The sequence below is a fragment of the Camelus dromedarius genome, chromosome 9 (assembly GCF_036321535.1).
Source record: "Camelus dromedarius isolate mCamDro1 chromosome 9, mCamDro1.pat, whole genome shotgun sequence".
Lineage (NCBI taxonomy): Eukaryota > Metazoa > Chordata > Mammalia > Artiodactyla > Camelidae > Camelus > Camelus dromedarius.
In genome coordinates, this window is record NC_087444.1 from 73,684,562 (window position 1) to 73,698,783 (window position 14,222).

Consider the following 14,222-nt stretch of genomic DNA (forward strand, 5'->3'; position numbering starts at 1 on the left):
GCGGTTCCTGGAACTGTTAAACACAGAGTTATTTAGTTATCATATGACTCAGCAATTCCACTCCTAGGGAAATACTGGAGGGATATGAAAACTTGGGTCCACACAGAGGTTCGTATGTGCGTGTTCACAGCAGCATTATTCCTGATAGCCCCATGGCGTTGCCCATGTGTCCAGCAGCCGATGAACTGATAATAAAATGAGGCATATCCGTGCAATGGAACATCAGTCGGCTGTGAAAAGAAACCAGTGACATCCTCACAAATGCTGCAACATGGATGAACCTTGGACATGGGACACTGAGTGAAAGAATCCAATCACGAAGAGCCACTTGTACAATTCACTTACATGCAGCGTGCAGGCTAGGTAAATCCACAGAGATAGAAAGTAGATTAGTTGGAAGGAGGAGGCGGGAGAATGGGAAGATTGGGGTGAGAATGGCTAAGGTGTGCAGGGTTCCTTTTTGGGGTGATAAAATTTTCTGCAATTAATTATGATTGTTGCCCAGCTATGTGAATATACGGAAAGCTATTGTACACTTTAAATGGGTGAATTATATAGCATTTGAATATTATCTAAATGAAGTGGTTACCAGAAAAAAAAAAGATGTAATATAAAGACATAAATATCACAGATGTGAATATAAAAGTTAAATGTAGGCAGCTTGAGGTGGCAGCTCAGAGAATGTGACGGAGGCAGGAGGTGGGAACTGCCAGTCCCTGAAGTCCTGGTCTAGAAAGGGCCCAGCATCACTTCTGCCATATTTGATTGGCTGAGGCAGTCACAGGCCCGCCCAGACTCAAGGGAAGGACCGTCAAAGGGTCTGCAGCCAGCTTGAATCCACCACGTCCACCAACAGTGGTAGGAAACACTTAGTTACCCTGGGAGGGGCCCTTCCCAGTGCAGCTCAGCAGGGGCTGTGGTTAACCCCATTTTACAGAGGAGACTGAGGCTTAACTAACGTACTCTGAGGTGCCCCGCCAGGAGGAGGCAGGACCCACGTGCAAAGCTGGGCTGTCTGGCCTCAGTCTGTGCTCTGAACCTCCATACTACACAGCCTTAACAGACTGAGCTCCCCAGGAGTGAGGATTCATGTAGTAAATACTCTAGACGTATTTATTTTACACTTACTGAATACTTCTTGTGTGCTTGGCACTGTCCTAAAAATGTTACAAATGTCACTACCTGTAAGGTAGTTCTGTCAGGTTAGACCATATGAAATGGCTGTTTGTGTAGGTAAAATATGGTTGAATACTGGCACTTTGAAGTGTTTTGACCTAATCTTCGTGTTTAATGGGCAAGGAAACGGATTCAGAGAGGTGAAGTAACTTGACTAAAGTCACACAGCACTGGTAAGGGGTGGAACTGGGATTCAGACCCAGGCCAAACAGGCCCAGGGTCTGTGCTCTTAGACCTCCACAATGGAGGCCACTAGATATGCATGGAGGGGCTGAGTGAGCGAATGAACCTCCTGCCCACCCAGCCATCCCCCCCGACTTCAGTCCTTCCTCTCTCTGCCCTGCAGCCACCATGAAACTCCTCCGGGCCACTTGCCCTTCCTTGTCCACCATCTTCTTCCTCTTTGTCATCTTCGTGGTGTCTGCCATCTTCCACTGCCACCAGCGCCTGGCTCTGGTGCCCATCCCCTGGGCCTACCAGGGTCATGTGGTCCTGGTCTCCAGACACCTGCCCAGCGGGGGCATGTTCACCATCAACTCCAAAGGCCGCCTGGGGAACCAGATGGGGGAGTACGCCACCCTGTATGCCTTGGCCAAGATGAATGGGCGGCCAGCCTTCATCCCACCCCAGATGCACAGCACTCTGGCCCCCATCTTCAGAATCACCCTCCCTGTCCTGCACGACACCACGGCCAGCAGGATCCCCTGGGAGAACTACCCACTGAACGACTGGATGGAGGACCAGTACCGCCACATCCCAGGGGAGTACGTGCGCCTCACCGGCTACCCCTGCTCCTGGACCTTCTACCACCACCTGCGCGCGGAGATCCTCCAGGAGTTCACCCTGCACGACCACGTGCGGGAGGAGGCCCAGAATTTTCTGCGGGATCTGCAGGCCAAGTGGGCCGGGCAGGCCACCTTCGTAGGGGTCCACGTGCGCCGTGGGGACTATGTCCATGTCATGCCAAGGGTGTGGAAGGGCGTGCTGGCCGACCGGGGCTACCTGCAGCAGGCCCTGGACTGGTTTCGGACCCGCTACCGCAGCCCGGTCTTCGTGATCACGAGTGACGACATGGCCTGGTGCCGGCAGAACATCAACGGCTCCCTCCGGGACGTGGTGTTCGCCGGCAACGGCCAGCAGGGCTCACCTGCCAGGGACTTTGCGCTGCTCATCCAGTGTAACCACACCGTCATCACAGTGGGCACCTTTGGGATCTGGGCTGCCTACCTTACAGGTGGGAACACCATCTACCTGGCCAATTTCACCCTGCCCAACTCCCCCTTAGACATGATCTTTAAGCCACAGGCAGCCTTTCTGCCAGAGTGGGTGGGTATCGCAGCCAACCTGGGGCAGGCCAGAGGGAACGACCCCTAGCCGTGCTCCTCTTCTGCCTCGTCTTCGGGTCTAACAGGCAGCATGAGCTTGGACACCTGAGTTTAAATCCAGGCTGCTCTGCCTCCCAGCTGGGTGACCTCAGACAACCTCTCGGTGACTTAGTATACCACCTGAAAAAAAAAAATAATGCAGCTCTTTGTGAGCACGCAGCGAGTTCACTTGGTGCCCTGGAAACATGGGGTGAGTGTTGGCTGCTAACGTACATGTGAGTGGCGCGCCCTGAACATTTGGACTGCTAGAAGAGAGAGGCTTTTTTTTTTTTTTTTGCCATCTCCTTTATGGCTCCAGGAGCATGGAGTCCAAATATCTTGCAGTTGCTTCCTGAGAGAGTTTGGCTCTTCCTGCCCTCAAATGAAGAGGAGCTGGGTGTTTTCAGCAGCTGAGAATTAAAGCTTTGGGTTTAATGGGCCCTTACCATGAAAAAATGTGAGGAAAACAGGATTTGAGAGGATGAATCACAGGGAGATACCCTTGGTGGAGTGTGGGAGGGCCTGACAATGATGGCAGGACTCAGGCAGAACTCAACTCTGGGCTTTGGGTGTCTTTCCTGCAGCGGCAAAGGCACTCACAGTCTACATGACATAGAAGCAGCAGGCGGACCACCTAGGGGCAGGGACCACAGAGATCGGAGCATGGCCGTGTCAGCAGTCACCTGGGTGGCCAGATAACCTCACACCCTGCACTGCCTGTGCCCCCAGGACCTAATGCCACTCTGAGAAACCTCAGTATGGACGAAAGTTGGATGAACTGATTACAGTACTGGTTTTCCTGTGTTCAGTGTATTTTAAAGTATGGAGATACCAGTATTTTTATTGGTGTGCTACTCCTTTTTGGAGATTAAGAAAAAGTTAACGTATAGTTGTTTACGTTCATTTACATTTCCACCAAACATAGGTGCACTGGTTTAGAAAACATTTCAATCACCTCTCTTTCCTGTTTTAAACTCTTTCCAAGTATCTTATTATTTGAATTCCCATTTCTTGGCATATTCGTGAGGTTGAACACCTCTCCTTTCATGATTAATAATATTGTTACCTCCCCAGAGCCATTTTGGGCCCCAGTTGACTTCCTTAAGTCCTTCATGGTGTCATCATGGTGTGGGGGTAAGGTCAAGAGGATGTTAAAGAAAGCAGAAGAAGGGTCTGAAGGGGCAGGGAGTTGGGGAGAGAGGTTCTGTATTTGCTACCTATTGCTGTGTAACAAATTACCCCAAAATTTAGTAGCTTAAAGCAACAACAATAACATTATCTCTTAAGAGTTTCTGTGGGTCAGGCGTTCAGGAGTGGCTTAGCTGAATGGTTCTGTTTGAGATACCCAGTGAGGATGCTGTCAGGTCTCCGCGAGGGCCACAGTCATCTGAAGGCTTGCCTGGGGCTGGGGGATCCACTTCCATGGCTGGCGAGTTGGTGCTAGCTTGAGGCTCTTGGTCAGATCCTCTTGATGTGGACCTTGGTGGGGCTATTTGAGTGTCCTCACCACATGGTAGCTGGATCCCTCCAGAGAGAAACCCAAGAGACCAAGGTAGAAACAGTACCTTTACAACTGAGCCTCACCTTGTCACACACTGTCACATCTGGTGTGTCCCACCCATCACACTGAGCAGCCTGAGTCAGTATGGGAGGGTCTGACACCAGCAGATGAGGATTATTTCAGACTAACTTGGAGTCTGCTGTATTAGTTTGCTAGAGCTGCTATAACAAAAGTACCACAGATGAGGAGGCTTAAACCACAGACGTTTATTGTCTCACAGTTCTGGAGGCTTGAAGTCTGAGATCGAGGTGTTGGCAGGGTTGGTTCCTTCTGAGGGCTGTGAGGGGATGATCTGCTCCGAGCCTCTCTCCTTGGTTTGCAGGTGACCTCTTCCCCCTATGTCTTTACGTCTTCCCTCTGTACATGTCTGTGCCCAGATTTCCTCTTCTTCTAAGGACACCAGTCATAATGAATTAGGGTCCACTTAATGATCTCACTTTAACTTAATTACATCTATAAACTGGGCATAGGACTTCAACATAAGAATTTTTGTGGGGACACAGTTCAGCCCGTAACAGCTCCCAGTGTCCATTTCCAGCCCTCCCCCCCCCCCCGGAGTCAGATTGGTTTTGGTCCCCTTGCCTTTTCTCCTCCATTCTCTCAGGACCAGCCCTTCCTCCTCAAGATAATTTACCTTAGCCAGGATATTTTCCCAGATTCTCTCTTTGGGAGAGACTCAAGCCAGAAGGATAGAGGAACCTCAGCCCTGACCCCAGGTTATCTGTCAAGTGCAACATCATTGGAGTGCAGAAGCGGCTGGCAGCCATATCTCCCATTTCAATAAAACGCTCATGTGGCAGGTTCCTTCCTGCTGCCCCACCACAAACATCGCCAGCTTCCTCCACCCTGCTCTGTGCCCTGGGAGGCTGTCTGATGTTATCTGCTGTGGCTCGAATGTTCCTGCCCCCACCCAAATTCCTGTATTGAAGCCCTAATCTCCAGTGTGAATTTGGAGGTGGGCCTTTGGGAGGTGATTAGGTTGCACGGGTGGGGCCCTCGTGAATGGGATTGATACCCTTCTAAAAGACACGAGAGAGATGTATAAGGGCCAAAGCAGAATTTGGGCAGCTGCCAAAATAAATTGCATGGATTCATTTAACAAATATTGATTGATCTGCCAGTCGGAGTGGGCTGTCACCAGGAAACAAATCAGCAGATCTTGGACTTCTCAGCCCTCAGAATAGGGAGGAATACATTTCTGTTGTTTAAGCCACCTAGGGTGTGGTATTTTTGTCAAGGCAGCCCAAACTGGCCACCATAGGATCTGTAGGCTCCCCTGCCCTATGCCTCCCTGTTGGCCAGGTCAGTGGGATCATAGTCCAGAAATCACAAGAGGAAGGAGAGTGAAGCTGGGGTGTTTATTCTCCCAGATCCATCCCTGCTGACCAAGAGATGGTACCAGCTGCCCACTGTTGCCAGCCCCTGGGAGCTGTACCATCTCTCATAGTTTACCCTACATTCTACCCACATCTTTGTAAATTATCCTGTTAAACTCCTCTCAGGTTTGCCCCCATGAGTGTTCCATCTCCCGCCAGGACTCTGAGTGGTGCCCCCAGGATTTTGGTATTACACAAAAGAAACCCCCCGCCCCCGTTCCCACTTTGCCCCGACATTGAACCCACTAGCTGAAATTCGGGCCAGCTTAGTGGAATGAGGACTTGTTCTCAGTCCAAGTCAAGCTGATTCACAGAACATACTGAAAAGATGTGACATTGCTCGCAGCCCTGACTTGGAGGATGAAGGTGAAATCTCTGGAATGATCATAGCACCCATGGGCGAGAAACTGAGCACTAGTTTCCTGCACATCTTTTCTTGCATGTTCTGGGTACCATATAGATGCTGGAGGAAGATTCAGAAGACCTGTGCTCACAGTCACCCTCTCATGTTACCCGTCAGGAGGTCTCTACCCAGAAAGGGCCCTGCAGGTGGACAGAACAGGCACCAGCTGGCATCTGTGAGCCGAATGGAGCAGTGTGATGTTCTGTATTGAGTTCTGTCTAATCCAAATGCTAAGGCCCCCCAGCTCTGTTCCCTGTGCTTGAAGTGCCCTGCTTGAAAGAGGAAGTTAACTTTTATTGTGTCAAAGCAGGAGCTAGCCAGCTGCCAAAAATAAGTTACACGAATTCATTCAATAAATATTTACTAAGCTCCTTACTATGTTTGCAAATCCAAAGCAGAAGGTAGCAAGCCCTTAAAAACCTTCCTCTTGCTCAGAGGGGACACAAGGATGCCCAGAAGGACAGAAACCACTTACTATCTCCCAAGACAGAGATCTCATAGCCCAGCACACTAGACAGTATCAGCACATAGTGTATGTTTCTTATGGGTTGAACTGTGCCTCCCAAAAGCTATGTTGAAATCCTAACACCCAGCACCTCAGGATGTGACCTTTGGAAGTAGGGTCTTTACAGACGCGATTCGTTAAGATAAGGTCACACTGGAGTAGGGTGGGCCCTTACTCCAACCGGAAGGGTGGCACGCAGACACGCAAGGGGGAAATGCCCCGTGCTGAAAGAGATAGGTTGCGGGCCTCCAGAATTGTGTTTAAATCACCCAGTGTGTGGTATGCTATTACAGCAGCCTCATAAAACCAATACAGCGTTTAATGCATTTTTACTGACTGAACTGAACAAGCCTTGGGTCAGTGCTAGACTCCTGGCTTAGCACAGAAGCAATTAACAGCCAGCACGTCTCCGGCTGCCTTCACCCAGGGCATGTGTTCCTGGTTGGAGCCTGGAACCCGGGGGGCCATTACGAGAACACCAGGGCTGAGTCAAGCAGGGTGGGACCTAGTTGAACAAGGGAAGCTGTCAGAAGCTATCCAGGTATGGCATTGAATGACCTACAGCAATATCTTTGCTTCTGATTTAAAAGTTGCTGAAATCCTCAGAGGCCATTAAGATCGCGTGAAGGATTTCTTTGCAGAAGATTCTCAGTGTTGACTAGATGCCTGGACCACAATTGAGCCAACCCAGGTAGGGCTCTGGGCCCCTTGAGTCATCCCCGGGTGTTAATTTGAGCCCAGCCAGAAATGAGATGCCTGGGTGAGATAGCCTTCTTGGGCATTATTGGACTCAAAGGAACGGAGCCAGCGGGGCTGGTTTTGCTGAGTAAGGTTCATTACACAGTTCAGCTGTGGCTCACAAGCTTCTCGGTCTTACTGCCCCCAAATTCCTGATAAGCCCCTTTCTCAGGGCCACTGAAAGCAAAGCCTCCCCATTCCCTCTGAAACCCACCCCTTAGCACTAGGCAACCACCAATCTGCTTTCTGTCTCTGTGGATTTGCCCTTTCTGGACATTTCCTGCAAGATACGGTTCTTGGGCCAGGCACTGTTTAACCCCTCAGAGAGGTGAAGCCACTTCCTCCAGGATCACACAACTGCCGAGCGCGGGAGGCCAAGTGGGCAGCCCGGGGCCAGAGGGTGTGCACCGACCGCAGAGTCACAAACCCTCTGAGTCATCAGGTGAAGTACAGTCTGTGCGGGGCTGAGTGAACAGAGGCTTTGCTTTCAGTGACTGATTAATGGTTTGATGAAAATGTTCTAAAATGATGGTGGGGATTGATGCGTAGCTCTGGATCCATTCTGATTTTTAAGTCACTGATCTGCAAGCCACTAAAAACCACTGAATTGTAAGGGGGAGGGTATAGCTCAGTGTAGAGCACATGCTTAGCATGCATGAGGTCATGGGTTCGAGCCCAAGTACATCCATTAAGTAAAAATTAATGACAAATAAGTAAGCCTAATTACCTCCCCCACACACAAAAAAACCCCAAAAACAATGACAAAAACAAACCACTGAATTGTATACTATTAAAAATTATTTTTCTTCTGGTTTTATTGGGATATACTTGAAATACAGAACTGTATGAATTTAAGATATACACCTTAATCAAGTCAGATAGTGATTCAATTAACATACATCATAAAGTGATTATCCCAAGTTAGGTGGACACACATCATGTCATACAGACACACAAAACTAAAGAAATAGAAAAAAATTATCATGTGATGAGAACTCTTAGGATTGACTCTCTTTGAATCTTATACTTTAAATGGGTGAATGTTTTTTATGAAGTATAGTCAGTCTGCAATGTTGTATTAATTCCGGGGATACAGCATAGTGATTCAGTTATACGTATATATTCCTTTTCATATTCTTTTTTATTATAGGCTATTACAAATTTAAATGTGTGAATTTTACAGTATGTGAATTCTACCTCCATAAAACTGTTATCTAAAAAAACAAAAAAACAAAAAAAACCCACAAACCAGCGCCAGGCATGTATACATGTGTAATGAGTGTGATCTATTACAACACACAAAGCAAAGAGTGCTCTTGTTTGTGAGCGCTGGGGCAGCGACCAGTGGATCTTCACCTTTGCATGAGGATGTGTTGGTGGTGGTTAGAAGGGAAAAAAGGCAGCTTTGAGACCATCCAGGAAATTATCATTTAGGCTGGGTGTTATATGATGACATATTTAGAGATGATTGCTAATATTTAGATCTAGTAACAGCATGGTGCTTTTTATACATTTTAAATGGTTCTCATCAATCTGAGGAGCACACTGATGTGTTTACAGATTGAATGAGGAAGCTGGGTCAGGTACAGATGCCCAAGACTGTCAATATGTTGAAAATGCAGTGGGTACATGGGGCTGCGTTGTATTATTATCCTGTCTACTTTTGTGCATGTTGTTAAATTTAAATTCCATAGTATGGTTTTTTAGAAATATACCACAACCCCTTTTTGTGCCAGAGGACAAGCTTAGGAGTGGCTTGGCCCCATTCCCAACCCCACATAGCTCTCCGTCTGATGGCGGGTAACCTTGGCAATGGAGGCTGGAAGGATGTTGTAAGTGGTCCTTTAGTTTACGCTGAGTATCTCCTGATCGATGCAGAGGTGGATGACAGGGTGTCGAGGGTTTTATCCGCAGCTCTGGACACCCATGCACCTTCCCTGTGGTCACAAGGGAGCTTTCCATCCACATTCCCACATGCAGCCCTGGGCCCCTCTAAGCCCTCTAGCTCCATGGTTAATAAGCAAAACACATCCTGTGATCAGATACTTATAAACCAGTTTTTCACCTACTTTCATGTCTGGCAGAATGTTCAAAAGTCATGGGGACGCAGGACAGTTCCTCATTAAGCAACTTCTGGCATCGCCGGCCCTGGTTATGAAATGGGATAGTGGTATCCAGAGGCAGACTTTACTTCATTTCCCTTCGCAGATACTGCATTTTTTACAAGTCAAAGGTTTGTGGCAACCCCACGTGGAGAAGGTCTACAGGCGCCATTTTCCCAACACCATGGGCTCACTTCTCTGTGTCACATTTTGGTAATCCGTGCCATATTTCAAAGTTTGCATTATTATTCTATTTATCATGGTGATCTGTGATCACTAATTTTGATGTTAATATTGCAAAAAGATTGTGAGTCGCTGAAGGCTCAGATGACGCTTAGCATCTTTTTAGCAGTGAAGTATTTTTATTAAGGTATGTACGTTGTTTTTTTAACTCTTAAATAGTTTTATTTAGTTCTTTTTTTCTTTCAGGCTTTCTGCAAAATGAATTATTTTTTAAAAAGAAAAAAAATTTTCCTGTTGTTTATTCTACTAGGTTGAAAATATGGGCCAGACTACTTAGACGTGTGGTACATGCTGAATATAACTGAATATATGCTTATTCGTATGGACACTCTGCAAGATAGGGATCACCCACATAGGGTCAATGGACTGGACGAGTGTTTCGATGCAAATTCCAGCCCCAAAAGCCAACATGGTTTAGATTTCACAGTATGAATTCCCTGGAATCTGGGAAAGGGTAACTGAGGTCCTCCCTCAGCAGCTCGGTCCTTCAACATTCTGAGAAATCAGGAAGGACTGCACCGCTTCTTCTGTGGACAGGGGGCTGGTGTCAGTGTCTTCAAGAGCATCGGTCACTGAATACTGCCGATGTCGCAACTGGTTCCAGTTAGACAGAACATTGTGATACTCAGACACTTCCTCATAAGTTCCTGTGGCGTTGTAAAGTTTAATGAGGCCTCAGTAATCATATTACTCTAGTCCTTGTAGCCTTCACCAGTTTCTTCCCAATTGCTATAGATCACAAATTAAGTTTCTCAGCATTTTCATACTGATCCACATTATAATTATATAAAGAAGCCAGATGTCCCACTGAAAGGGCTACTTCATAATCTTCTTGCCCAAGAAGTTGCCCTTTAATCTGAATTGCTTTGACGTGCATTTCTTCAGCTTCCGTAAATTTTCTCATTGTCTGATAAAGTCTCCCAAGTTTTCCATAGTGTTTTGCAGTCTGTACGTTAAATTCACCAAAAGCTTTTTTATGTAGCTGGAGTGAAGACAGGTGCAAATCATGAGCTTCTTAAAGGAGCCTCTGTTCAGTTTCTTTATTATGACAGTCAGCTGCAATCTCCTCTAAAATAAGTGCTTTCACCCTCTTTGAAGAAGCCAAAATAAGATGATCTTCAGGTAGGATGTGGGTAATGATACCAACAGCTCTGCATGAAACAGTGCATCGCCAAACTTCCCAGAGCTATACTGGTGAATGTAAGAATAAGCCAAGTCTTCATGAGCTGTTGCTACATGGATATTTTTGCCGCCAAACACTGACTGCCAGACGTCAAGGGCTGCCTGATAAATTGCAACAAACTGACAGATATTATCTACATTGAGTAAACAGAACCCATAAGCTAGCAATGCGTCAGAATAATTAGGGTGTTTGGATTCAAAATGATCCCGTGCCAAATACACTGCATGCTTAATTAACTGTTCTGCCTTCTTAAATTCACATTTTACAACACAAGCCTTAGAAGCTTGTCTTAAAACATCCACCACAACTTTGACTGGTAAGCCCGCTGTGATTTCTTTCATTGCCTCAATGCACCATTTATATGCCTCGTCATAGTGACTTTTTGCAAATAGGAGTGCACATAGTTCTTCACGGAGTGCAGCTTTGTTTGCTTGCTGGCCTTGTTTTGAGAGTTTATCCATATACGTCTGAGCTAACTTAAATGTTTCTTCACTCAGATGGTATTTGCAGTTTCCATTTTGCACATGAAGCAGCCTTACACAACATTTCTTCTGCACCAAACCAGTGAAGCATCTCATCGTGTAGAGTACACAACTGAAGGCAAGACAGAAAAACTTTCTCAGCATCACTGTACCAGCCTGCATCTGAAAGCGAGCCACCAAAAACAAAGCCAACCTGAATGGCTTTTTCCTTTACCGCAGCATCTGATTCTGCTATATACGTGCACCGTCTACTGAACGAGTTAGGCCAAGACTGAAGCAACTTTCACACCATGATCCTTCAAAGCCTGGACACAATGATGAAGCAATTGTCTTTTATCCAAAGCTCTCAATACTTTAGCAAAAATTTCCAATTCACAAAATTCACTGCCCTGTTGACGCAAGCATCGCTGTTGGTACAGCTTGTTGTAAACATCGAACTGGACGGAACTTTTTGGGCAAGGAGCGAGTATCTCCGCGGGCGTGGATGTAGCTGTCCACAACAGCGGAGATGGCAGCGTTACACAGACTCTAAGATCCGCTCTAGTTCCACGGCCGCCGTCTCCCTTCCCTCCTCTGCCGCCTCTTCCGCCTCCCTCTGTAGCGAACTCCTGTGCGGCCCGGGCCCCGGAGGATTCGTAGGGGCGGCGGTGGCCACGCGGGCACGCAGCAGAAGGGCGCAGCCGCCCTGCCTCCTCCGGGCCAGCTAGGGATGCGGCGGCGGGCGCAGGCCGGCGCGGAGAGTGGCCAGGAGCCAGGCCCAGCCGGGCCCAGCCGGGCCCAGGCCCCACATTCTGGGTTTGAGAGCACCCCGGGGTCCGTCCCAGCGCGGATCTCTGCAGGGGCGGAACTCCGTTGTGGGTTTTTTTTTTGTTTGTTTTTTGTTTTTGGGGGGATGTAATACTACTGCACACTTAATAGTAGACATATAGTGTAGACATAACTTTTATATGCACTGGGAAGCCAAAAAAATTTTATGTGACTTGCTTTATTGTGGTATTTGCTTTATTGCAGTGGTCTGGAACTGAATCTGCAGTATCTCTGAGGAACGTTTGTATACATATGTACGCCCTCCACCTAAACGCACACTAGTTACATGCATAGAGGCTGGTGGGCAGTTGCTGGCTTCCCCCTACATTTCAGGGACATCCGCCCGGGACACGGAGTTCTGAAAAATCCTTCTCTTCCATCCTTCCTCCCTTCCTTCCTTCCTTCAACAAATACAAATTGAGCACCTATTATCTACCAAGAAATGTTCCAGGCAATGAGGACACAGTAGGGAGCAAAACAGTCATGCCTCTCAGCGAACTGCCTTAGTGGAAGGTGTTTCAGTTAGCTAATGCTGTGTGACAAGCCAGCCCCAGCAGAACAACTTCAACTGCAAAATGTATTATTTCTCACAGTTACATGGATTGACTCGGTGCTTCTTCTCTCCTTGTGGTGTCATTGAAGCCTCTTCATGCAGCTGCACTCAGCAGGGAGCTTGGCTGGGACAATTGGGTCTCCTCCACATGGCCTCTCTCCTGAAGGACAGATGGGCTTCCTCACAGCATGGCAGCTGCATTCCAAGAGAACGCATATCAGTGTTCTAAGAAATGCAGAAAGTGTGTGTGCTCAGTACCCATTACAGACAGGGTTAGAGTGATAGTCACTGCTTACTAGTAATTGTCCACCTCCTTGTGCCTTTCCCATGGGGCCTCCTGGCTTATCCCCGACAGTCTCCTGAAGCAGGCACCAGGCTGTTTCACAGGCTGGGGGAGTTCAGATCCTCAGCCCTCATGTGGCAGTCAGGTTTTGAACCTAGGCCAGTGACACTCAGTGCATCTCCCTTCCGTACTGCTGCCCACTTCTCTGCAGCTCACTCCACGCAAAGGACAGCCAGTTTCAGGTTTGTTAAGCAGGGGTTGGACTGAAGGATGGCAGGGAGCTAGAGTCCCCAAAGCAGGATGTTGTGGATTCAAATCCTGGCTCTGGGCTCCTGGGAAGGGCATGACTTCTCTGCCTTGGTTTCTCCATCTGTGAGGGGAAGAGGGTCCCATGAGCACTTGCTCTGTAGGTGTCAGGTCCCCTCTGCATTTACTCAACAGAGACTTTTGAGCTTTTATTACCAGCAACAGTGGTTCTGTGTTCTGGAAGCAGTGAGTGTTGCTTTTCAAAATACTGACTGAACCCGTGTTCACAGCAGCGCTTTCCACAACAGGCAGAAGATGGAAGCAACCCAAGTGTCCATCAGTGGATGAACAGATAAACACAATGTGGTCTATCTGTACAATGGGATATTATCCAGCCTTCAAAAGGAAGGAGATTGTGACACCTGCCACAACATGGGTGAACCTGGAGGACACTATATACTAAGTGAAATAAACCAGTCACAAAAAGCCAAATACTATATGATTCCCTTTATATAAGGTACTTAGAATAGTCAAACTCATAGAGACAGAAAGTAGAACAGTGGTTGCCAGGGGCAATGGGGAGGAGTATTGGGAGTTGCTGTGTAATGAGGACAGGGTTTTGGTTTTCCAAGATGCAGAATTACTGGAGATTGGCTGCACAACACTGCCAGTATATTTAACACTGTTGAACTGTACACCTAAAAATGGTAAAGATGGCACGTTTTATGTTATGTGTATTTTACTATAGTTTTTAAAAACACACACACAACAGATATGGGTTCAAGGTTTAAATCCTAGCTCTGCCACTTCCAGGCTGTGTGACTTTGGGCAAGTGACTGTACCTCTCTGTGCCTCGGTAGTGATAATTTACGGGAGTGGGGAGGATTAAGTTCTTGATATTGTGCAGCAATAAATAACATAGATAGGGCTCCTGCCTGCAGGGAAACAACAATCACTACAAATATTCTGATTCTATTATTATTGTTTTATTATTATTCAAGGTGCAGTACAGATATAAAACAGGGTTATGGGAGTTCCTGGTGGTTTAGGAAGTCAGACTAACTTTGACCCCCAAACTGCAAAGGAGCTGGCAGGGCAAGGGGAGTGTAGGGATTTGGGAATGAGTGACTTGAATTAAAGACCTGCCTCTAGGTCACCTTCTCCTTGTGACCTTGGCCTTCTGAGCCATGGTGTCTAAAG

The 14,222-nt window shown here is 47.4% G+C and overlaps 1 protein-coding gene and 1 pseudogene across 19 annotated transcripts in view; one reads left to right on the forward strand and one right to left on the reverse strand.

The window, feature by feature from the left end:
• Positions 1 to 9,667, forward strand: part of LOC105102904 (galactoside 2-alpha-L-fucosyltransferase SEC1) — a 32,305-nt gene extending 22,638 nt beyond the window's left edge. For 11 of the 19 annotated variants that reach the window (XM_064489476.1, XM_064489482.1, XM_064489480.1 and 8 more), the window contains one exon: positions 1,523 to 9,667. In XM_064489476.1, coding sequence (XP_064345546.1) covers positions 1,523 to 2,550 — 1,028 coding nt within the window. In that variant the 3' untranslated portion in view covers positions 2,551 to 9,667. The remainder of the gene's footprint in view (positions 1 to 1,522) is intronic. The other 8 variants (XM_064489487.1, XM_064489486.1, XM_064489490.1 and 5 more) reach the window with 2 other exon arrangements.
• A 161-nt stretch (positions 9,668 to 9,828) lies between these two features.
• On the reverse strand, positions 9,829 to 14,211 carry LOC105102923 (amyloid protein-binding protein 2-like; annotated as a pseudogene).
• Positions 14,212 to 14,222: the final 11 nt, after the last annotated feature.